At 37.8% G+C, this 26,438-nt stretch overlaps 1 protein-coding gene across 1 annotated transcript in view; it reads right to left on the minus strand.

The window, feature by feature from the left end:
• The window catches only part of Pdgfc (platelet derived growth factor C), a 177,690-nt gene that overhangs the window by 6,104 nt on the left and 145,148 nt on the right, over positions 1 to 26,438 (minus strand). Inside the window, exon 4 of the mRNA XM_052180306.1 lies at positions 4,200 to 4,407. Within this exon, the coding sequence (XP_052036266.1) occupies positions 4,200 to 4,407 (208 nt within the window). The remainder of the gene's footprint in view (positions 1 to 4,199; positions 4,408 to 26,438) is intronic.

Here is a 26,438-nt window from a genome sequence, read left to right on the forward strand (position 1 = left end):
GGAAAGGTTATAAAATAGAAATAAACGTTATTGTTTTTCTCATGTAAGGACAGTTTTACATAGGAACGATGATTGTGACACTTCAATTCTAATAAATAAAAGCAGCAATTTTTAATAGTTTTAACACGTGATAGTAAATAATAATAAAGTACTTACTTTCTTGAATTTATTAAACTTCTATAGTTTGATAAGTGATACTTCTAAATTCTCAAAGGAGTATATTAGGTTATGAATATTTAATTGAAAATTATAATCATATTTAACTGTAAGAGTGGTGAAAACGCTAGGGAAAGTGGCTAAATGGCCGAAGCAATGCTCAAGGGCTCATGTCAAAGACTTACTCAGCTGAAAAAGTACTTTTAATTCCATCTAAAATCATAACTTTTAGAATTTAAGAATTTCATCTGAAGACAAACCTGTGAAAGCTGAGTTAAAAAAACAAACAAAGAACCAGAAAGCAAAAGAGTGAACAACTTCAAACTCCCAGTAAAGACCAATCACCACTAGTAACGTTAATAGGGTTGCTGTGTTAATGACATCACTGCTTCTACTGCATCCCCTTTGCTGAATGATTGTGATATAGATACATTACCATTTTATTTCAAAACTACATGTGATTGACCAGGTCCCTTTATGCATGAGAATGACATCTGGACTGGAAGGGAGAGAATGTTTAAAAGCACACGGCCTCCCAGCAGGCTGCCACAATTGCTACGGTTCATCTAAGGCTTCAGCAGCTTAATAAAGCTCCCAGTTTTAAAAGGACCCTCACCTAACACATGTACTTATAAACATACTATCTCACAAAATTAGAAAAGGGTCTGCCTGTGTTCTCCTTAAAATGTTTACTTAACCACAGTGAAAGGCTAGGGTGGATTTCCCAAGTGTAGCTTTGTACCTGCTACAATGGGAAATTCTAAACACACTTTCCACCCTACGTCTCTCATTTATCATGCTTGACTCACAAGTCAAAAGCCCCCTTGGAAACTCCTGTTAAGCTTGACTTAGAAAATACCTTATTTCAGTTTTTTTCCCCTGTAGCAGCACAATATGAATGAAAACTTGGAGTTAGAGAAAGGGATATAAAGAAAATAAACCAAAACCCATTGCTGCATGCTAACAGACTCTCCTGGACAAAAAAGCTAAAGGGTTAAATTTGCATATCATTTTGATCAATTATGGGCCTGTGCCTCCAAAGCCTTCACACTAACATCAGCCTCATCAAAACAAAGAAGTAACCATACAGCATTCTTCAAATTTTTAGCTAAAATAATGAGAAAAAGAGGAAAGAAAAGGAAAAAAAAGCTATGTGAATTTCTCTCTGCAAAATATTTGCAAAGTAAACACAGAAAAACAGCCTTTGGGTTCCTTTACCTTTCCATATTGCTTCCTGAGAAATGGAATAATTTCTTTCTAAACAATAAAGATACTGACTCTATCACTAATATAAATCACAATTTCTCAAGGAAATCTGATCAACACTAAGTTTTACCAGAAAGGATACTACTGATGAAAGTTACAGACACATTTTGCTTTGTTAGTTGTTCCTGTTTTTTCAGCTATTCAATCCTAGGCTATCATATTACAGTAATGCAACCTGAGGGTGGCCCTTCTAAGACGAATGTGGTAACATTGTAATATGTTTATTCTGGGGGAAATCTATTTCAATGTTTAATTAGAGGCTTTTAGAAGTGTTTCCCTGCTCCTTTGTAGAGAGGTTCTTGCAGGGGAGCTGATCTTGTCTATAGATATTAGTCCACACCTGCATTTTTAGTGTGTAAAGTTCTAAAAGTGCACTCTGCTTTCCTCATACCCAGTTTATGCTTAAAAAGCGAATGTTTTTGGTAAACTGCAAAGTGCGTCTATGATGAAGGTATTATACTTAAAAGAATCCAGGTCACTACCAGATTCTTTTAACTATAAGTCAGCTTGTGGCCAAATCGGGATCCAGACTTGAAGACTTGACTCAAAGGAACAGTTTTAGCCGAGAATCCAGGATCACTGCTTTAAAAACTCCATGTGAGCTTAAAACCAGTTTTTCACTTCTACTGCCTATGAATGCACCTCATAGTCTCATTTATATTGCTAAAAAGGTATAATTCATGGATGCCCAGCTACTCTTGCAGATCTCCAGCTTCCTGTTTCTAAGTGCAGAAAAGGGAAGCCCTGGCTGTCAGTAACTTGTTCATCAAGATCAGATCTGATAAATATGTAGCAGCATTCAGCATCTGGACAGGATTCAGCTGCCCATGCCCTTGAACATAATCATGTTCAAACACTTTTCAAAGGAAACCACGTCTGTCAGCACAGTGAAATACCAGGCCTGGGCAGGTCCAAACGTGACCCTCAGAGATGAAAGCTCGTGATCAGGAAGGCTGCAAGGGCGTGCAAGAAAGGCAGGAGTCAAGTTTCTTCTGACAGGGTTTACAAAAAGCTTGGTGCAATCTGCAATGGTGAATGGCTCAAATTAACTAAACACTGTTCCTTCCACATAAATTCTCCTTACTGTTTTCAAACCTGATCCCAAGGAGAGCAGCTTTCTAAGAGCAGCCCCACTTTCCTGTTAACTTTCTCCATCATCATCACCACCACCACCACCACCATCATCATCATCATCATCATCATCATCATCATCAGTGTAGGATACACCTCCCTCACACTTCTGACCTTCCCATGAAAATTAGCTAACCTTATTGGAAATGTGGTTAGTATTCCTGTTGTTTTTTAATATCCATGAGAGATTAGGTTTAATTATCAGAAAATTTGCAATTCAAAGAAGATAAACTAATTGGGTCAAAAGTAATGGTTGCAAAGGAAAGCGTACAGATAAGAAAATTCCCATTTTTATATCTTCCCTAAGACTGTTGTTTTTTTTTTTTTGCCAAGAATCCTACCTTGCATACTTCTATTTTAAATCAATACAATTTCCCTTGCCCTTTAAACCTTTCTGAATTTACAAAATAGATGCAACTCTGACCCAGAGGACACAGCAAGAATGACTTCTATAAAACATCCCCATTTTCTTGTTTTATTCAATATATTCTTTATTTTTATTTCAAATGATTTCCTTTCCTGGATCCCCCCTCCCTGAAAGTCCAATAAGCCCTCTTCCCTCCCCCTGTTCCCCAATCCACCCCTTCCCACTTCCCTGTCCTAGTATTCCCCTATACTGCTGTACTGAGCCTTTCCAGGACCAAGGGCCTCTCCCTTCTTCTTGGGCATCATTTGATATGTGAATTGTGTATTGGGTATTCCAAGCTTCTAGGCTAGAATCCACTTATCAGTGAGTGCATACCATGAGTGTTCTTTTGTGACTGGGTTACCTCACTTAGGATGATATTCTCCAGTTCCACCCATTTGCCTAAGAATTTCATGAATTCATTGTTTTTAATAGCTGAGTACTATTCCATAGCGTATAAATATACCACATTTTCTGTATCCATTCCTCCATTGAGGGACATCTGGGTTCTTTCCAGCTTATGGCTATTATAAATAGGGCTGCTATGAACATAGTGGAACATGTATTGTTATTACATGCTGGGGAATCCTCTGGGTATATGCCCAGGAGTCGTATAATGGGGTACTCTGAAAGTATCATGCCTAGTTTTCTGAGGAACACCAGACTGATTTCCAGAGTGGTTGTACCAGCTTGCAACCCCACTTTGCTAAACAAAGAATTTTCCCCTGAGGAATATCAAATGGCTGAGAAGGACCTAAAGAAATGTTCAACATCCTCAGGCATCAGGGAAATGCAAATCAAAACAACCCTGAGATTTCACCTCACACCAATCAGAATGGCTAAGATCAAAACTCAGGATTAAACAGGTGCTGACAAGTATGTGGAGAAACATCCCCATTTTCTAGCCCTAAATGTTTTTAAGCTCTGATCTTTTCTTTTAAATCTCACAATGTAGATAAGAATAAGCATTGATTCTTGTCAAAGTAAAAAGAGTGCCCCATCAAAATTATATTTGATGTGATAGGAAGTGACTAAAAATTTCAACAGAAGTATCTCTTGGTTTTCCTCTCATTTATATTCTCATTATTAAGTCATGTGTTTAGAGGATAATAAAATGAGTTCTTTAAGCATATCACTGAAGGCATTCTAAACTCTCCCTTTTAGAAACTGTAGCAAAGGAAATGGAAAATGTCAACGGCTAAGAGAACTAAGTGAGTTCTAACCTGAAGAGGAAGCTTACCTTTGCTTTTTTTCCCATACAGGAAAGCTTTGCCCAAAAGCGGCCATGTTGGCTTGTAGAGGCTGTCCAAGTCCACCTGCCATCGATCTGGTTCGAGGAACCGAATCAGTTCTTCCAAGGTACTGAAGGCAGTCACAGCATTATTGAGCAGGTCCAATGACAAAGCTGAAGGGGGCAACACTGATGGACTTGTGGTTTCTGTGACTTGCTGAAAGTGAAATGAATCCCACATTAACTGTTTTAAAAAATGTCAGTGTATACCTTTTCCTCATGTACAACAAGAAACTCAAGACTAATGCTGGAAGAACAGAGGAAACAAGACCACGTTCATCTCAAGTCACCAGTAATCCTGTTGCAACAGGGTCTAGTAGTATATATCTGTAATACTATGACACAGTAGAAGGCTGAGGCAGGAGAATGGCAAGTGAGAGGCCAATCTAGGATTCATATATGATATTTTATCTAGAAAAAAAACCTGAAAACAAAAGCAAAAATTAATTACTTTACAAAACTTCATGTAGATGAGCTCTGTGCAATGGTCTATAAGGTATGAGAGATGCAGTCTAAGGACCTAAGTTTAATGTGAATGCTGTTTACTGAGACTAGAAAATTGAGAGCACGTGCACTATGTGCTAATCCATGGCTCCACTGGAATCTGGGTCCAGATGCAGAGTTTTGAAATTTAAACAAAGAGATAAAAAGACAGAAAGATAACTAAAGACCTAAGTATAGGTTTATTATGTATTACGTCTTTAGAAAAGCATAATGGGCTTTTCTCATTTCCATAAGAGATTAAAATCAAGAGTTCAGGAAACACAATGACTGCCCCCCCCCAATTGCAAAAAATACTACAAATAAAACATCGGCTTAATCAGTTTGAATTATATTCTTTATAAATTTACATTTAAAAATGTAAATATATGAGTAAGGTACAAGAGAAACACTAGAAAAATAACTTGTCGATCTATTCGACTATTACAAATCTTCTAACCAGCACCTACTTTTAGTGAGGCCTCATAGACCCCTCAATAATGCAGGATATTCCCTTTTGTTCATCCTCCAGAATTTGATAAAAAAGACTTGGGTGCAGAAGACACCACATTATTTAATAACAAGACATGCAGAGATCAAGCTGATCCTGACTTGGAGCATTCATCTCTTTTACAATGCTGGAAGATGCTCTGCATACAATTTGGGAAACATAACAATCTTACTGAGCTGTGTACATAGTGGGCTACAATAATGCATGGCCCTCTAAATTATACCCAGTGTTGCAATAGCGACACAAATTTTATGTAAGTAACCCCTCTCTGATTGAATTTAAGTCCCTTTCTTCAAGATGAAACCGACACCTGATCCCATTATTTGTTCAAAAGCTTACGGTTTGACAAATAGAGTGTAGAGGAGAACCTATGGTAATTAATATGCCAATAGTAATAACCAGGGCCTTAAGTTCTTATCTTTACACACATAGGTTATAGTACCTCTCAACCTCCATAACTGAAGAATTTTGTTGGTAATGTAAAAGATGAAGACGAAAACAGAGTAGTCAGCATGCTGAGAATAAAAGAAATTGAGTGCTCAGTTCTAAATGGGACAGTTATGTCAGACTCCCTCCCCACAAGACTCAGTGATCATCTAAGAAAAGGTGGCAGAAAGATTGTAAGAGCCAGAGGTACTGGACATCTACAGTGTAACATATTTGGTAGACATGAGAAGGCAATTGAACATGTGAACTCATAGTGGCTTGTGAATATATTCACAAGACCTAAACAGCATCAAACCAGCCTCAAAGCCTGCGTGAATGAGGGAGTGTTCATGAAATTCCATCTGTCACTGAGGAACTGTTTACAATTGATGGCTGTTGAGAGGCGGACATTCATTTTCTTCAGAAAAGAAGTCCCTACTTATGCTCGGGTAGATGATTCTATAGCCAAGCATACAGGCAGCATTAAGTGTGCTAGGTAGGATTATTTATTTATTTATTTATTGATTGATTGATTGATTGATTATTTATTTATTTATTTATTTAGCAAACACATGCAGTTAGAGTGAAGAGAGGAGATGTATGAAAATTTCAAAGAATGACATTAATACTATCTCTACAGATCAGACAGTGGCTCACAATGAAGTCTGTACTGTACATTTTACCACCACCCCTTTGTCCTTTCCTTTCCCCTCTCCTCACATTAGAATATAGCCTAGTGGTTAATGCATGATAATGTAAGAAGAAGTGAAAACACATGGGTGGAAGAAATGGCTCAGAGGTAAAGAGTATATATAAACTGCTCTTAGAGAGCACCGGTTGGGTTCCCAATACCACAGCCTTCTGTAACCCCAGCTCCTGGGGATGTGTCACCTTCTAGCTTCTAAAGGCCACTGCACTCAGGCACATACACACGCAGACAGAAGAGGCGAAAGCTATGCAAACACATAATTAAACATTAAAAATAAATTATTGGAACAATCCAAACCACCAAAAATCAGTTTGAGGAACTGATTCCTCAAACTTTTAATATCATAGACTTAGACAAAATTAAGACAGAAGACAGGTAAGTGGAGAATATCTTATCAAATCATGACTATTAATTAGGCTATTATCTAGACTATATTTTAAAAAAGATAATAACATGAAAGAAAATAAGCAAACTCCAAATAGGACACTGAAAGGTCTAAAAGCATAAGAAGATAATACTTTAAAATCCATTAATCCAGGCCAAACAAAGTGAGGTCACATACTACCATACATACAAGGCTTAGAAAAGCTGTAAATATATTATTGATGGTGTGAGTAAACTGAATTTCCTGAACAGTGCCTAGAGAAGTGTGTGTATGGGAACATGCATCCTCAGAGACAAAGCTGTAGGCAGTGGAGACCAGAGCATTATTGTGCTCCTATAATTGAAATAAGTGCTGACATGTCCATCACACTGTGGCTTGAAACAGACAAAAAGGGAAGCAACCTACACAGGAAGGGTGGGGACGATTGAGCACTTTTATATAAAGCAGCTCACATTTTGTCCCCTATTTGAGATAGTTTTGATGCTATCTCAAGGTGAGATGGGCCGTATCATATCACAGTTAATGTGAGAACAGTTCAAAGTAAGTGTAAAAAACAAATACAATTTTTCTACACTGCAATTGCTACCAGCCATCCAAATCAATGCAGGAAGAAGAGTATCTAATTAGAGAATTATGTTGTTTGGTGTTCATTTATAATGATATGTGAAATAATGAAAGCATGGAAAATATAAGACTGCAATAATATATGTTTGTATCCAAACTACAGAATGATGGCTAACCATTAAAAATGAGCTCCTTCAAGAATTCCTATTAACAAAATAAACGATAAAATTTCTCCTAAAACACTCTCAAGAAATGGTGATTTCAACATGCACCAATTAATCCAAAATTAAATATTTAAGAACAATAAGGTCAAGGAATGAGAGTGAGTGCTTTTGTTGTTTTCTCACATTTTCTCTATGTTCATGGATTTCTTTGGGAACTCCAATGAAAATAACATCATCTATTACACTAAAGTACAACTGCATCAGATCCTCTCATTGTGAATACTTCTCTACACTACCTGCAAGCCTTTTGGACTTAGTTCTGTGCTGCTTTCTCCCTGCATTGCTGAAGTGTGACTTTATCTACCTAAAATAGTATGTCACTGACCATGTGATTTCTCATCTAAAGGATAAAATCCAAATTCCTTAGCAGTCAGTATGTGGGCCCCATGATCAGGCCTTCTGACTAATGCCAACTCATGCTTAGTAGATTACCTTCATCCAGTGTCTTCCTAACCACCACACTAATTACACTTATTCCAGACTCCTTCCCAGAGAACAGCTGCTCACAGCCCCTGCACACTGATTCCTTCTATTGATTCAAATTGACCCATAAGAGCTTTCTAAAGAGCATCTACGTATCCAGCAACATCAGCCTATACCTTACTAAAAACTGTATTTCAATTCTGCCCATTTGACAATGTGCCACTCTACATGCACCTTATGGGACCTTGTTTGGAAGGCATGGCTGCTCTAGACACTAAAAACAAGCAGCACTCTTCCCTGGGCAGGGGTGGCCCTTCCAGGAACACTAGGCTTTGTGAGTTCAGATCCCTCCCACAACAAGCAGGAGATGATGCCACAGGTATGATTATCAACAATGCAGATGACAGCTTTGGATAAGGTTTTTGGACTTATTTTAAAGGTCTGATTAAAATATTAGGACTAACATGTTCTTCGGTTGTTTTATGATATTTTTATTTGCCAATTATATTGTAAATTGTGTCTATGTGAGTGTGTGGGAATATTTGTATACATACAGAGGTGTGAAATCAATGTTGGTTATCTTTCCTCAGGTACCAATAATCTTGTTTCTGTGAGACAGGGTCCCCCACTGGCCCAGGACTCATGGATTATGCCCAGTGCCTCACGTGCCTTTGCACCTGATTTGTCAGCACGGGAACTAAAAGGACTTAAAACAAAGTTTGAGTCTTTCCTTAGGATCTGGAGACATTAACTCAGGTCCTGATACACACAAAGCAAGCATGTCAACAACTGAACTGTCACTGTAGGTAGGCCCCACACAGTGCTGAAGTTTTCAGAGTAGAAATTCACTCTTTTTCATATGTTTTCATATACTCGGTTTTCTAATTGTCCATGTAACACAAAATTTCCTTGATAGAATGTCCGTGATGACCAGGAACTATGCTATGGGTATAATCAATGGCCTAGAAAAAGTTTTGTTTTTCTTTTAACCACTTTGACTTAGGTTCCTCAGATTGCTAATATGAAAGTTAAATGAAAAACATTCGAACATTTTAAAGATCTAAGCCAGAATGTGTACATTTATAAGAGATGCAAAATAAGAAAGTTTTCAGAGATTAATGCAGACATCTCATGATTATGAAAATTCAAAGTTTTGCAATCTGTTCACAAAAAATTACATGATATTTTTTTGAAAAGACAGGCAAAATGTATGTATTAAAGTATCAGATGGAAGGTGTAGGATGAGCAGTTATTTAAGTTATACACATTCCCAGTTGATCTGTGTTCTTTGCTGCTTCCAGGTCTGTTGGAATCTTAGTAGAGAAGCTACAGTAGGAGTTAAAATTAGAAAATGGTTCATATTTTTTGTATCCATTCCTCCGTTGAGAGACATCTTGGTTCTTTCCAGCTTCTGGCTATTATAAATAGGGCTGCTATGAACATAGTGGAGCATATAACCTTATTACATGCTGGGGAATCCTCTGGGTATATGTCCAGGAGTGGTATAGCAGGGTCCTCTGGAAGTTTTGTGGCCAGTTTTCTGAGGAACCACCAGACTGATTTCCAGAGTAGTTGTACCAATTTGCAACCCCACCATCAGTGGAGGAGTGTTCCTTTTTCTCCACATCCTCGCCAACGCCTTCTGTCTCCTGAGTTTTTAATCTTAGCCATTCTGACTGGTGTGAGGTGAAATCTCAGGGTCACAATGGAGTACTATTCAGCCATTAGAAACAATGAATGAATGAAATTCGTAGACAAACGGATGGAACTGGAGAACATCATACTAAGTGAGGTAACCCAGTCTCAAAAGATCAATCATGCTATACACTCACTGATAAGCGGATATTAGCCTAGAAACTTGGAGTACCGAAGACATAATCCACATATCAAATGATGTCCAAGAAAAACGGAGGAGTGGCCCCTGGTTCTGGAAAGGCTCAGTGCAACAGTATAGGGCAATACCAGAACAGGGAAGTGGGAAGAGGTGGATTGGGGAACAGGGGGAGGGAAGAGGGCTTATGGGACTTTTGGGGCGCAGGGATCCAGGAAAGGGGAAATCATTTGAAATGTAAATAAAAATATATAGAATAAAAAATAAAAACTTTACGTGCTAGTGCTTGTTTAAACCTGAAAAAAAGAAAGAAAAAAAACAAAGAAAATGGTTCATAATACTAATATAAAATATACAGCAAAAATATGCTTGTGGTGTTGTAGCAGCAAAGCACAGGCACTTCGAGTTCAATGAAGCCTTAATTTCAAAGCCTCCCCAACTTGACAGATGTTGGAAGCAGAGACTCTTGTCATGTACATGTTTAGACTGACTGGGACATCTGCAAAACTGTCTTGCACAGAGTAAGATTCAAACCGAATAAGCACAAAGCCCCTGCCCTTCCCCAGAAGATTCTCCACCAATAGTAAAGCATGGAAAACTAACAGTGCCCTCCCATGGGCTCCGTGAACAGTCCCTGGATAGGGAAGGCCTGCCCGAGCAGAGTTCTGCTTCTCCTGTGTTGCTTATGGGGATTTTCAGAAGACATAGTGAGTGGAAAACAGAAGTTAGAGGAAAGAACATCCTCTAATTTCATCAATTTATATTTTCCTTTTGCTAAAAGCCATTGTTCAGGCCAGACTTTCAGACTTTTTCTGCCATATTTAGTAAGGGAAGATTCAAACAGTATGTTTAAAAGTATTTTAGGATGGGCTAGATAATTGCCAAATGACTCTGAGGATGACAAAGGCACCTGCAGGACAGCCTGATGACCAGAGTTTGATCTTCGGGTCTCATATACTGGAAGGAGAAAAACCAACTCGGCAAATTATGCTTTGCCTCTGCATATCTGTTTCTGCAGGTACAATCCCCAAACAAACAAACAAACTAATGAATAAACAAATAGATAAACAAATAAATATTTTTTAACATTTTAAAATGCTAATGATTGGGTTGTTGAATATAAAGAAGGCCCATTGGACTTGATTTTCACTGTTTTCTATTTCCTTTATCTACATAAGGGTAGGAACTCATTGTGGGCCAGCAGATGCCATATTCTGGGATGTCTACAAACAAAAACAGTCACTTTAGTGTGATCTACAACATGGTTTTCAATGCCACCCTTCAGGACAGTGACATTACCAATTTTACTATAGAACATCTATCGGATGATTTAACAAACATTTACCGTAAACTGTTCAGAGGGAGAAAGGTTCAGGCCTGGCGGTGTTCACATTTCTTTTTTTTTTTCTTTTTTCTTTTTTTGTTTATTTTTTGAGACAGGGTTTCTCTGTATAGCCCTGGTTGTCCTGGAACTCACTCTGTAGACCAGGCTGGCCTTGAACTCAGAAATCCGCCTGCCTCTGCCTCCCAGAGTGCTGGGATTACAGGCGTGCGCCACCACCGCCCAGCGATGCTCACATTTCTTAAGCTGAGTATTCTACCATCTTCTCTCATCTAGAGAAAGCCAAACTGACAATTGTTTCTGTAAATCGCAGAAACTTAGTAGGTGAAGATCACAAAAGTGAACTTGATATAAAAGAGATCTGAGAAACAAATATATTCCTATATTCATTATTAAAAATTTATTATCTAGCTGCCCTTGCTGTCCAAGTACTAGTCAGATGAAGTGTCCTCGTGTTACTGGAGCCAGGCAGCAAGCCCAAGAGCAAAAGCAAGTTTCCTTACAGCCTTCTCCAGTGGGAGATTTGAGAGTGAGTGCTTCGGTAGGATGTGTTTATTATGGCTACGTTTAAGTGTTTTCTGCACTTATCATCTTTCCTTTTTTTAAAAAAGATAAAGAGAAACAGCCTCCCTGTTTGGAAAAGTACAATCTGAACTGCTGGTAAGTTAACAATAAATAGTTACTGCTTTCTAAACGACCGGCTTGTCATTTCATTAGGGTCTGCATGGGCTATTTTGAAGACATGTCACTGACAGTGAGGCATCTCTGGACAAACACACTCACACAAATGTTTGTCTTGTGTACGTAGCCTGGCAACTGCAAAAGTATAGTGCCAGTTGTGATTTACGATGCGCTGTTCTCTATCAACTGCTCACAGTGTATTTTATACTGATAAAGATTGCACTTCACTAGTGCCTAACACAGTTAAAAATGCATAGTATATTGCTGTAGTTAAAAATGAACAACTAAAGTCGGATATGCGTCCATACTTCCACCTACTTTGGTGGTTGAGCCCAGAAGTTCAAGGCCAGCCCAAACAATATGGAGAAACCTCTTCTCAAAAGGGAAAGGATTTTAAAAATTAAGCCTTGGGCGACAACCTTTTTAGAGGTGTGTCCAGCCTCATTTATATAATGTCAAGCTGATATATTGCACATAGCTTTGATTTTAAGAGCTTTAGCTGCAGACAGGGCATGCAGACAAAACTGCCTGCCAGGAACAACTGACACGCAGTTCTGTAAAGACACAGGAATGCCCTGGAACAATCCTTTTCAACATGCTTCTTTTTACTTTCCCCCTTCTCTTATCTAAATCCACCCAAAAAGTTATCTGGGTTTTGTTTTTAAATTATTTTTAAGCCAGCAAAGAAAAGCCAGTGCTTGCATTCCGACTGAAGAACAGATGTTAAATACTGTGTGGGTGATGGAGATTAGATATTTAAGTAAAGAAAAAAAAAACCCAGGGAAGATAGCCAGTTGTACTCATATTCAAGACTCTAGAGACTCTAGGGTCTTATAAAATGAGCATTACAATTGAATTTACCTTGTTATGTCTCCATCAGGCTTTGAGACCAAAAAAGAACAGAGGACTCCAGCCAGCACTTGAGAGTGACTTCCTGCACTGAGTGTTCAGAGGCCATCATTTCACAGCCCCAGACTATCTCCAAAGCACCAGGATCTCGTCTAGCCTTAAGTATAAAAAAATTGGAATGGCAATATTGACCAAAATTGGCTTAAATAAAGTGCTGCTCATGTTCCAAAGTAAGACTCCTTCCTACCTTGATGGGCTAACAATTTCAAGGGGCTCCGTTTCGCATCCCATGAATACTTGAGTAACAGGCTACATTTGCAAACCAAGACACCATTAATTTCTAATCCTATTTCCCTAAGTTGTGTGCAGTGCAAGATAAGGAAGGAACTGCAGCACGATGTTTGCACTTAAGCTTTAGGCTATAGGGACGGCTCCTCGGAAGCAGATGCCTTCAGGTTCAGGGTGAGAGAGCTGGGAGCTGACGAGTGTAATTCACCAGGTTTCCACATCTTAGATAAAACTGTACAGTATAAATTATCTATATTGAACACTGGATTCCCCTGAATAACTAAGCAAATTAGTCCCCAAAGCCCTGTCTCAGTGACATTTGTGCTAACCTAAGTCAGGGTTTGTTTGTCTCTTCTTCCAAGATCTGAGAAATTCACACACATGCCCCAAAACCCAGAAACAACATCACCACCACCACCTACACCATTACCATCATCATCATCATCATCATCAACAACAACAAACTTACCACCAAGAAAAAACTGGAATAGTTTTAACAATTGAAAAAACTTAAGAACAACGTGTTTTGTGACCTTTACCTTATCACACTGAATACACATGAAATTGCTATTTATAATTGCTCAAGAAATGATGGAGTAGAAACGAATATGAAGTAAGGATAGTTGAAAAAGAAGTAATACCCTCTTGCAAAGCTTGAGATGGTCTTCACCTCACCCAGAGCTCTAGAAAAGAAGTGCTCACAGATATCCCCCACCTCACTCAATCATGCAACAGCCCTTGAGCAGAGCTGTGCAGTGTGCAGAGGGATCCTAGCACAGAGAGCTCACGATATATGACAGTTTCCATTATATATTCAACATATTTAATAGTCAGAAAAGAGACTTCGTTCTAATGTGATGTGGTACTTGAATGAAGGAAGCTATTTGAATATTTTTATTTAAAAGAGACTAATAGGGGAATGATGTCTCAGCAGTTAAAAACACTTTTTATTTCTTTTCTTTTGTTTTGTTTTGTTTCAAGACAGGGTTTCTCTGTGTAGCCCTGGCTGTCCTGGAACTCACTCTATAGACCAGGCTGGCCTAGAACTCAGAAATCCACCTGTCTCTGCCTCCCAAGTGCTGGGATTAAAGGCGTGCACCACCACTGCCCGGTTTTAAAAGCACTTTTTATTCTTGTAAAAGACTTGAGTTCGATTTCCTGCAGCTTGGAACTATCTGCCAATCTGAGATCCATCACCATTTTCTGACCTCCAAGACCATTTGGCACCTGCGCAATACACATATATACATGTAGGCCAAACACTCAGACTCGTAAAATAAAATGCATAGTCTCAGTGGACCAGCAGTCCAGAGTATAACTAACGACTATTTAGACAGTACTGAAGCATGCCTCAGCAGTTGCCAACAGAGGTGATTGGAATGAATGCGCAGGTCACATGTGACCTGAATCTCGTGCTGTTTCCTTAGCCTTTATCCTTGCTGACCTGACAGTGCATCACGGGTTCAGGGTTCAGTGCAGTGTGCGTGAAGCGTTTTTGTTTGCCTGACAGTCTGCATCTCACTCCCCTCTCCAGGTTCTTCTTGCAGGGATGCCTTGCAACTGCGAGGCTTTGCTTTCAGGGTGGCAGTTTGCTTTCATTCTTCCCTCTGATGATTATCTGTAGCTTTAAAGCACTGGCTGGGATGTACATGGGAACATCAGTCTGAATGTTTTGCTGCCTCAGTCAACAGCATCACTGTAGTTTGTGGCCATCCTTTACACCTTTCCCTAACGCATAAAGTTCCACAAAGATCACTATGATCCTATGCTCAGACCACAGCTGAAATCTGACAGGTTTCAATTCTGGCAATCCTCTAATGTGGTATTATTATTGTCCCTTTTGCATTTCTTGGAAATTAAACAAGACAACTCTTTTCCTGTTTAATTAAATAAGATATTCTATCAGATGTGGTAGAGGTGTTTTAATAAAATTCCCATTATATTTTCCTAGAAACATTTATCTGGTTTAAAAATTTAAACTTCAAAATTGCCCTTCATTTTTAATACAGTTTAAATGCTTTACCATGTAAGGGGTACACACAGCTTCCATAAATTTCAGCTTTCCCAGAGGTTTATGAAATATGTTGTGCTCAGTGAGATACATTGTTTCATGCTAAGGTGTTCTCTAACCCTGCAATGGACTGCTGCAGATGTGGACAGTGCTGGAGATGTGGACAGTGCTCTGCTCTTTAGGGTGGGAGAGCCAGATTCACTAAACATGAAGATGAAGTGGCCCTGTAGATTGCACTGTTCGTGGCTTACTTTTGTGTGAATTTGCAGGGATTCAAGTTCCAAGCAACGGTGAAAACCATGTGCCTAGGAAAATGGTAATAAAGTTATGAACAATAGTAGTTAAAAATTTTAGCAAATAAGCCCTTTCTATTATTAAATTTAATATTAGAAATTTCATGGATAATGTACTTAATTATCTAAGTAGTAACATTTAGCAAGGGTAAACAATTATCAAACATAACTTGATAACTTATGTTGGTCTGTGCTGTAAGAAGTGATATGACCCATTGGTGTGCCATGACATCTCTTTCCAGTCCTTTGTGTACTCACAGGGCAAACCATAGCTTGTCCTGCTCCACAGAGATCTATGAGCAAACCTTTGTCTCTGCTAACTCAGATTTACATTCAGCAGCTGTTGTGCTGAAAGGGGAATTAGTGTTTCATAATGGTGATTCCTGAAATGACATTTTAGTCTGTTTGTGGCTATGGTGACCTATAGATTAAGAAACTTAAGAAACAATTGCAATCTCTTTAGTTCAGATACCCTCTATCAGTTTCTGAATACATACACACTGCTTTTCTTTACACCATCACACCAAAAATCATGATTTCATTAATCTGCTTCCTTAGTGTGTTTACCGTAATTACAGAGTATTGCATTTCAAAAGATGCCCATAATATAGCAAGTGAACATGAACTTCTCATGTCAACAGGATGCTAAGGCACCAGTGGCAATTATTTCGGTTATTTCATCCATTCTCATATTTTGAAACCATTCTATTACATTCCTATTCTTCTGTGATGTCTGTCCTGTTTTTTCTCAGATCTGAACAGTTCCTGAAAGAATAACCAATGTTCTATTCCTGTGTTGTGATCTCTCATGTCAGAGACTCCACTAAAAAGGGATTGTATCACACAGTTGAAAGTTAGACAGGTAACAGAAATCACCAATGGCAACCGAAAACACACACACACACACACAAAGCCCACTTCTGAGAAACATTACTACTCAACGCCCACACTCCAGAGAGAACTCTGCTGTTACAGTGTGAAATGGCTTTTAAAGGAGAGTAATCAGGAGGATAATTTATTCAACCAAATGTTCCATGTAACTAGTACAGCCCACTCTAGGATACTGATGATGAATTCCACAGCCACTATAAGGTTCTTGTCTCTCCATGGACAAATTATTACATTTAGGGAAGAGCCAGAACAGAGAGAAGGTGCCAAACACTATGTAAGCAATTATAGTATATTAGAACCATTCACAAAGCAGAGCAGAGCAGTCAGAGTATCATAGCACTTGGGAAGCTAGGGCTGAATCACTGTGAATTTTAAGCCAATCTGCACCAATAGAGAGACCTAGTTTGAAGCAACGAGCAAGCAGTGTCTGTCACATTCCTTATCAAAAGAAATAAATCAATAAACTCAACCCAATGAACACCAAACCCCCCCCCCAAAAAAAAACCACAAACGAAAATAGGTGGTTACAGACAGTGGGGTACAGCATGAGTCAACTAGACTAAAAACATACATGTTGAACTAGAGTTTTAAGAATACAAAATCACTTGCATAGATTAGCAGTGCTGCAGACATTTAATGCTTGACTTCTCAGTATGTTCATGAACATTTCTCTGGGTTGGGGAAAAAGATGCAGGTTGTGAGGCTGCAAAGACGGCAGTGGTCTGAGTTCAAGGCTGCTTGGAGTGTCTAACTATGGAATCTGGCTATCAATGGTGTAGTCCAGGAAGCTGAGAGGATCTGAAGCCTGTACAGCTGGCTATCACATGCACTCCATTGAGGAGCTATTCCACAAGAAGGAGCTCTCTGGTCGGAGCCACAGAATTTCCCTCTGTGGGAAATCTCCTTCCTCCTTTGCTATATGGGAATCATTACACACCAGTAGAGAAATCTGCTCTTGTAGTAGGCACCACTAATAACCATGACTCTTCTTTTCGATTTACTTGACAATAAGAGATTAAATAATAGTTCACAGTAAGTTTGTTTTAAAGGCAAACAGATAGCAACAGTTTGAGTTAAACTTTTCAGTACTGGAAACTCAGAATTGTGAAAAGCCCTTACATGAGTTGAGCACTCATTTGATGCAATAGTGAGACTAACAGGGCTATTTTTTTGTGTGTGTGTTCTCCTTTTACCATGTGAGGACCAGACATTGAACTCGGGTCATCAGGATTAGGAGACAGTGTCTTTACCCATGAGAAATCTCACTGTTCTTCAATAGTCTACTTCTCTAAGTTGAAAAAAAATGGTGAGATTAGATTTGAAATAGTCAATGCCTCCACATGGCTATCTGGTTAAAAACGATTAATACATGAGACACTTGAAGCTCTTGCTGTGAGCATATCTCCTTTTAAAGAGGGTCATCTAAGTCTGATGATGGCATTGTGCATACATTAAATACTGTAAACCCATTGTCTGAAAGGGTTATTTTTAATTATCTTTGTAAAGATCTTCTTTTCATAAGGCAGAGATGCACTTTGATTTCTAATAATTTTGCGTGGATTGTTCTGGAAATTTTTATATCGGTATCAATTGTTATAGAAACTTTTATATCGATATCAAGAAGACAGCAGTTTTCTATGTGCCCACCATGCACCCAGTTTTTGCTCTGATGCTGCTACTGATAGTCTGGGAAGTGGCTCACACTGTTCCTATGATTAGAGATCAGGATTGTGTAATTGTTGACACTCGAGAAACCTCATTCTTTGAGAGTCAGAACACTATATAACCCTACATCTACTAGGGAGAACAGCTTCTTGGTGAGCTTCAGACACATTTTAGTTTAGTCTACACCCTGAAAGCACATACTTGCCATGTAGGCCAGAATGATTCAAACTCTAAGATATGAGGGTTTTTTTTTTCTTTGTGTGGTTCTTTAATCAAGTACAAGGAGACTCTTACATAGATTTCCAGAAAAATAAAAATATCTGATTGCACTGACTTGAGATGTACAAGATAATTCTCCATGTGACAAGTTAGGACTCACCTGTAAATGGTATATGCATAGGCTTTAAAATATTTAAATAAGAATTTTATGGATGAGACTCACATAGTATAATAATTCCAGTGGCCTGGATATTCAAAGGTTGTGTATGTTATGATTACTAGCCTGAGGTCTATTAACTTTTCTGCAGGTTGCTTGTGAAAAATATGTATGCACACATGTGTGTGCATAAACACACATAGGACAATGAAGAGATTACCTGATACCTTAGGAACTTTGGAAATGGTGTGTAGAAGATTGACCTATATTCAGAACACCACTATGAAGAATATTTTGAATTTTCAGAGGCATAGCAAGGCATGTAATTTTGAATGGGGAATGAGGAAAGTTGTCCCCATTTGCTACCTGTCTTTGTGATTATTAGAAAAAAAAAACACTATGATTTTTTCTTGGCTTAGACTATTTGGCCATAGATCAAAATAATAATATAGAATAACCATCTTTATGTGGATTTCAAATGGAATGATGTATTCTGTCTATTTTGCAAGGCACTCATTAAGAATTTTAGAACAGCAATATAGCACTGATTCATTTGTTTGCAATTGTGCTAGTTTCCTGCATGTCTGGTACTGTTATAATATGAAATAAAGTAGATTTCTGACATGAAAGCATTTAAAATCTAGTTGATCCTGACAATGTCTAATTTTTGTGGTTGTGTTCAGCCCATTATGCCTTTATTATGGGCTTAGATTAAAAAAATAAGACTGTGTTGAGGCTTACATACCCCAAGAGGCCTAAAAAAAAACCAAGTCTCTTTCAATTAAGAATATAATACCAGATTTAGGAAATAGAAAAAATATGAAAATTAAGGTAAATAATATACCCTAAAGGTGTAATAATAAAGGCTTAGAAAGATGTGGGATTGCAAATGACTGACTGATTGATAGGTGAACTGAAGAAAACAACTGGAAAGAAAAAATATGTAGACTATGTCTTAGAATAAACACTTTCAAATTCTCCTTCTTATAGGTCTTACTCTAAAAGTAAAACAAAACAAAACACCTATTTAGAAGAAAAGTGTCTTTAAATCAGAACTTGTCAGAATGTCTGACATTGGAATAAGGGTAATAAATACTTGTTGCCACTGCATGCAAAGCACTGAGCTCAGAATTTGATAATTAGTCTTTACAACAAAGTTGGTAGAAACTTTTCTTTTCTACACTTTGTAGATAAGCCCATTAGCTGGGAGAACTACAGGTAATAGAGGTTAGAAAATCAAGCTAGATGGGAAACACTCAAAGCCACAGGGAAAAAAAGAGAAGGCCCAGAAAAACTACTGTAGCCACTGCTGCTTCCGAGTTCTGTGACTCAAGCTGTGCACTGTGTGTGTTCTGACAGCATATGAGGAAAATAAATAAGTCTTTACATTCACCCCTGTTCTTGGATGGATCTGTGTGGTTGCAGCCTTGGTATAAAGACCCAATCGAGAAATAAAATGATAAAGGAGCTTGGTTTACATATTCTCCTGCTTTTTTACTTATTCCTGAAAATAATGCTCACCCATGATGGAAGAGCAGATTATACATTACATGGCAACACCATTAAAAACAAAACAAAAAATCTTGGCTTTATTTTATAAAGAGATAGTGTGGTTGAATACTGACAAAAGTTTAATATGAATTGTAAAATAATACAAGCAGTTTATAAGGGTTTAAGAGATGGAGGGGAGAAAGAGGTGGATGAAGGAGGAGTGGGAAGAGGAGGGAGAATCAGTGGGAAGATGGGGTGAGATAAGAAGTGGGAACAAAGAGAAAGGCACCCATAGGTCTATCTGGAGCTCTATACACATGATCATTAGTTTAGTAGTAAGCCCACTCCTTCCAATGCCAAGAAGCCTCCAGTGAACCAAACTATTACACACAAATAGAGACATGCTGAACTTTAATCACAGGAAAATTATGGAAGGGCTCAAAGATTCTTAAGATGTCCACATTAAATCAGGCTTGTTTTCAGCTACCTTGATGCCTTGGGAGGACCCAGTTGCCAACTACCTTCCTGTTGACCTATATAACCTGCACTTGTGAGTGAAATTGAACCAGGCAATTGCTGTATGGAAACTGCACAAAGGCTACATTCATTACCTGAAGTGCCCTTCACTTAGCTTATTGTTGTAATTTGCTTCCCCAGTGCCAGAAGAGCTTGAATGATGATGCTCAGAATCCACTAAGCATTGCCTTCCAACCAGTTGAACTGACACATAGTGATCCGCACTTTGTTCCCAATGTATTCATATCAGTAGTACTTTTTACTGCAATTATTAAGCCAGTTAAACACAGCATAACCCAATCAAATGAGTGCTCTTTGCTCCTTGAAACCAGCGTGAATGCTTTGGAAGAACTCCATACAAATGTGCTGCTATAAAATTCAGTGTTAAATTAGCTATGAAAGATATAACTGTAGAATGTAGGAGGGAAGGACCTCATAAAACACTAGAAGGGTCCACACACAGATTGCTTTCACATTGGAGTTCTCATTTGTACTGAAAGAAAGCCAAGATGAACGTCCCATAACCAAAGCATTATGACTGTGATTTTTGGAAGAAAGAGGATAGAATTTAACATAACAAATTGTGCTTCTAAGAAAGAAAGTCCCTTGACCTAACTTAAGAGGAGTAAATTGCAATCCAGGGTTTACGATATGTGTCTCGTTTTAATGGTTCTCCACTTGAACACTGAGGTCACCTCCAGCACCAGCTAATATCTCCACAGGCTACCTGAGTTGGCTTCCATTCACTTCTAAATGAAGAAACATGTTGAGAATGTCTTCTGTTACTATCTTTTACTTTAAAATTACTTTGGTTTTTACATATGATGCAGTTACATTTAATATGTAAATATTACCACATTCCATACCTGTTGGAACCAAACTATAAATTTTTGGATGAGAAGAGATTTAGTAAAACTAAAGTCATCAATCTATTCCAGAGACACGAAGGCATTTTAAGTAATCAGTTCTGAATCTTGACATCAGTTTAAAGCTATAGATTATATCTTGGCCTCTTAGCATCCTGAAACTTCATTAATCTCTGTCCTGCAGGCAGAAGGGGCTCATTCATGGATTTATGTAATGTGACTATTTATGCTTCACACATTCAATTTGGATCCAACATCAAGGGGAGTGCTTTGTGGTACTATTTTTATTTTGTAATCATTAATCTCTGATAGGTGTTCTACTCTATGCTGAAATATGCTTACATACCACAGCATAGAATATTAGGTGAGGATGTTTATGACGCACAAAATTGATGGTGAAAGTTTTCTCTTGAACCAGTTGATATTCTGAAGCCTCTTTTGAACCAAAACATGTGATCGCAATTCTAGATTGAACCACTATTCAAACTATGTGCAGATAGGATGTATTTTTCACTCTTATTTATGAAAGATTTTTCATATAACCTTTTATTTACCACTTGCTATGGTGCTCTGAACTTTCTTCATGCAGAGAAAAAAAGGGAATCAAGATTTGTGAGAGAGGAACTACAGAGACATCTCAATCTCTATTTTAAGGTTGTGTTATACTATACCTATACTCTTCAGTACAAATCAGTTCTATGCCAGTACATCAGGAGCACATGAGGATGGGAGGGAAAAGTTGTAGAAAGGAACTGGGGAAATGGAGTGGAAGGGGATTTGATCAAAAAACAGTATATTCATCTGTGAAACTGAAAATAAACACAAATATTAAAATAAAAGCATGTAATAGTATAAGGTTGTAGTGAAGTTCAGAGGTCAAGTCCTTGCTAAGAATATACTAAATTTCCATCCTCAAACAAACAAAAAAAAACTCACCAAAAACATAGCTCTAATGAATTAGTGCTTTCCAAAAAGCAAAAATTGCATTTTACCACAGACCATAAGGAAGTAAAAAATCAGAAACAAACATCACGAGAAAAAGTCCAATGATTCTCTCTCTCTCTCTCTCTCTCTCTCTCTCTCTCTCTCTCTCTCTCTGTGTGTGTGTGTGTGTGTGTGTGTGTGTGTGGTGTCATGGTTTCATACTGTAGCCCAGGCTAACTAGGCACTCACTATTATGGTTGTCTCCAAACTCAGCCTCCTAAGTGCTGGGAGTACAGGTTTGAGCCACAATCGTGTTACCGTTTTACTTTTAAGTTGAGGGTCTTTTTAATTTTTTAAGTAAATTTTTATGTTTATGGATTTTTTTCTGCATATATGTCTGTGTACTGCCAATGTGCCTGGTGCTTCAGATATCAGAGGATGTTCTCAGAGCCTCTGAACTGAAGCTGCCATGTGGGTTCTGAGCACCAAACTCAAGAAAGAACAGTTAATGCTCTTAAGAGTCAAGTCACCTTTTCATTCCCAAAACCCTAAAATTCATAAATTAAAAGTTGATATTCTTAATGTCTAATGAAGTTTGAGGTGACAAGAAATAGTGAAGAACAACTGAAGCCCTTAAAGTGGAATTAGTAAGTCTATTATGTACAGAAACACAAGATACTATGACTTTGGGAAAACAGCTTAAATAAACAGTAATTCCACAGATCTTTTCAAGGTCTTTCAATTACTTACTTTAGTGATGTGACATTTAATGGTGAGTAGTAAACTTCTTTTCAGGTTCTAAAGGTGACTCCAATAGACACATAACACTTAAGTTAGCTAAAAATTTCCATGCAAGAGAGCAAGTTAGAAGGGGTCCCAAGAAATCAAAAGAAAATAAATAGAGGGGGACACTCTCAGGCAACCATTGAACTGAACACAGGATCCCCAATGGAGGAGCTAGAGAAAGGACCCAAGGAGCAGAAGGGGTTTGCAGCACCATTGGAGGGACAACATTTTGAATCACCCAGTAACCCCAGAGCTCCCAAGGACTAAGACACCACCAAAGAATACACACGGAGGGACCCATGGCTCCAGATGCATATGTAGCAGTGGATGGCCTTGATGGGCATCAAAGGGAGGAGAGGCCCTTGGTCCTGAGAAGGTTAGATGCCTCAGTATAGGGGAATACCAGGACAGGAAAGTGGGAGTGGGTGGATTGGTGAGCAGGGGAAGAGGATGGGATGGGATGGGTTAAAGTTTTTGGGGGGTACTAATAAAAAGAAAAAAGAAAAGAAATCTCTGGTAACCTTGGAGGTTCTTTTGTTACATTTATCAGTAATGGTATTACTGATACCCATAAAGACAACCCAGGGCTTTGTCACTCATCATACGCCTCACAGGAAGGAAAATATTTGTGTCAGAATGCCTGTGATGACTTCTAAGGACCTCATCCAGCAACTGTGTCATGTAATTTAATACCCCATCATTCAGGTGCTGGAAGTGAAGCCCAGGCATGCAGTGTGCCTCTCACTTCAAGGACTTGCCCATTTCTTTCTCTACAACAACTAATTACATGTAATGTTATTTCATTAACTTACACTAGCAGGAAAAAGTCTTTTCTTTTTTACTGAATCAAAATGCTACTCTATTAGAAAAAGCCTTTCCTTCATAGGAATTCAAAATAACACCAAAATAAAATTTCAGAGGCAGTATTAAACACTGCATATATTTGTTTGCAATGTATTACCAATACCTACCTCAGATTTTACTTTAGAGTCTTGGATAATTGTCACTTTAATGGCTTTCTATTATTCTTTTACTTTGAAAAGAAAAAGAAGTCACTAGTGGCACATTCCTTCAATTCAAGCACGAGAGACTCAAAGGCAGGTCTATAGAGCCAGTTCCAGGACATCCAGGGCTAGTATTACACAGAAGAACACTGTCTCAAAAAACAAATGATGAAACCAAACCAAACCAAGCCAGACAAAAGGAGTTTTTATCACAAGTTCTAGGTTACTTAAATTATGTGCCTTAGAAATACTGAAGATAGTCTACATGGCCTTTTAAGTTAAGATCCCTAATCATACACCTAAAAGACTACCTGTAGTGGAGACTATAAACTAGCCAGGGAATCATTGTCCTGTCATCACTTTGACCTAAATGGATATAGAGTCTACAACAAGAATGCTAGTACCTATCTACAGGAACTCAGTAAGGGTATTCAATGCTAATTAGATTACTTTTTAAATATTAATCAACTACTAGATGAGGATATAAAAAATGTGTGTATATATGCATATGAATGTGAATTTGAATTAATCTTAACATCTAAAAAGTATGACTGAAATAGACAAAAGATTGTAACATGAAAGCAGACAAGGCTTTATAGATCATCCAGTGAGTTATCTGGTTATGCCTACCGCAGTTAATGAACAAAGGATGATCAGTATCATAGTGGGGCTGGCTAGAAAGCAGGTATCAATTAACTAAGGTGCAAATCTCTTTGAGGTTCATTTGTAGGAAATTTTCTAAAGTAGTCCAGGTACAAAATAGTCATCTTTGGCTGAACATACGCAAGGGAAGTCATCATCCACAGTTGAACTTCTATTGACACAGGGTCAAAATTCCCTGTTACATGGCAAATAAACTGAAAGGAAACATGCTACTCCTGAAGAAGTATGATGACTACATACTGTTATACAAAACTCCCTATAATCTATAACTTTTGTTACTTGGTTAAGAAGTAGCTTTTCCTTCTTCATTCCTATCAATGTCCTTCCTATGACCTCAAAAGAAAGGCATTTAAGCAAGATTCTTATCTCACTAGTTACAGAGAAGAATGCATATAAGTCTAAGAAAACACAAACAAGTAGACACATAAAGTAATTCAGGATATGAAAATTGAAAAGATAAATAGAAATAGTGAGAAAAATTAAAATTAAAATGAAATTAGAAATGAAGCATTCAATAAACTTAACTAAAATTTGTCAATGGAAAGCCCTAGCAACATGACACAAACTGCAGAAGACAGAACATTAGGGGTTTTGAAGATGAAATAAAGGAATGGAATCATTCACAGAATATGATGATAGTTATTATTCTTCATTCCTAATGACGATCATATTCATGAACACTGGAATATCATGAATAGACCAAATCTATAGGTTGTGAACATAGAAGAAAAAGAATTAGAGGTCAAAGGCATAGAATACACTTTCAATGAAATTATAGAAGAAAACTTCCCAAATCTAGGAAAAGAAATGCCCAGTCAGGTACAAGAGGCAGGGGAAACAAGTCCATCAGAATCGTAGCAGGTTTTTCAATGGGAACTTTAAAAGCTAGAAGAACTTGGAGCCATGTGGTTGATACAACTTTGGAAAGCTGCCAACTAAACTATTTCACTTGACGAAACTATTTGTTACCATTGAAAGAGAATGAAAAATTTTCCACTATAGGAATAGGCTAAAGAAATTTACAAACATCAAACCATCTCTCTAAGGAGTACTAGAAGGAAAAATTTGACTAGAGAACAAGGGAAGATACTGTGGGGAGAAATGAATGATGCTAGGACAGGGCTTGTGTGAATTAAACCAAAGAAAACAACACAAAATCAACAAAGTGGTAGCAATTAAGCAACCACTCTTTCAATAATAAGTCTGAAGTGCAGTGGTCTCAGTCTCTCAGTCAAAAGACATAAGCTTATTGGTTGAATCAGAAAACAAGAGGCACCTTTTTGCTATGTCTCAGAAAAAAAATCTCACCTTGAAGAATAGGTACTGCCTTAGAGTAAAAGGTACACAAACATTTTTGTGCTAAATGCCATTGTGGATTTAATGGACCTAATAGACATCCACAAAGTATTCCAGCCTAACCCAACAGAATATAAATTTTCCTATTATAAGTATGTAGACCATGTATTAGGACATAATTCAATAAAACTTGAAATGAATACCAGAAGAAACAATAAATTGCACAAAGTCATTCAATGAACAATGAGTTATTGAATGATGAAAGTGTCACTGAAAAAGTAAATATGCAAATAAAATAATTCTTGGAATGAAATGAAACACAAAGCAATTGATATATAATAAAAGCAGTTGGGAAGGTGAATTTGTAGCTCTAAATGTCTACATCAAAACATCAGAAAGAGCATGGATAAATAACTGATTGATTTACCTCAAGAGTTTGAAAAAACCCTAAACAAATAAAAACCAATTATAGCGGATGGGGAGAAATGATCGAGTAAGGGTATAAATTCAAGAAATAAAAAGGGGCAAAGGATCGAACTTTCTTCCTTATAAAAATTAAACAAAACTGACAAACCCTTATCCAGGTTAGCTAAAAGAAATATAAAGGATATAGCCAATGGTTACTGAGTGAGGAAGTAAGAGCCTTTGGGGATGAAACCCTTGATAATCTACTCCCAAGAGGTTAGCCATAAA

The sequence above is a fragment of the Apodemus sylvaticus genome, chromosome 4 (assembly GCF_947179515.1).
Source record: "Apodemus sylvaticus chromosome 4, mApoSyl1.1, whole genome shotgun sequence".
In the NCBI taxonomy this organism is placed as follows: Eukaryota; Metazoa; Chordata; class Mammalia; order Rodentia; family Muridae; genus Apodemus; species Apodemus sylvaticus.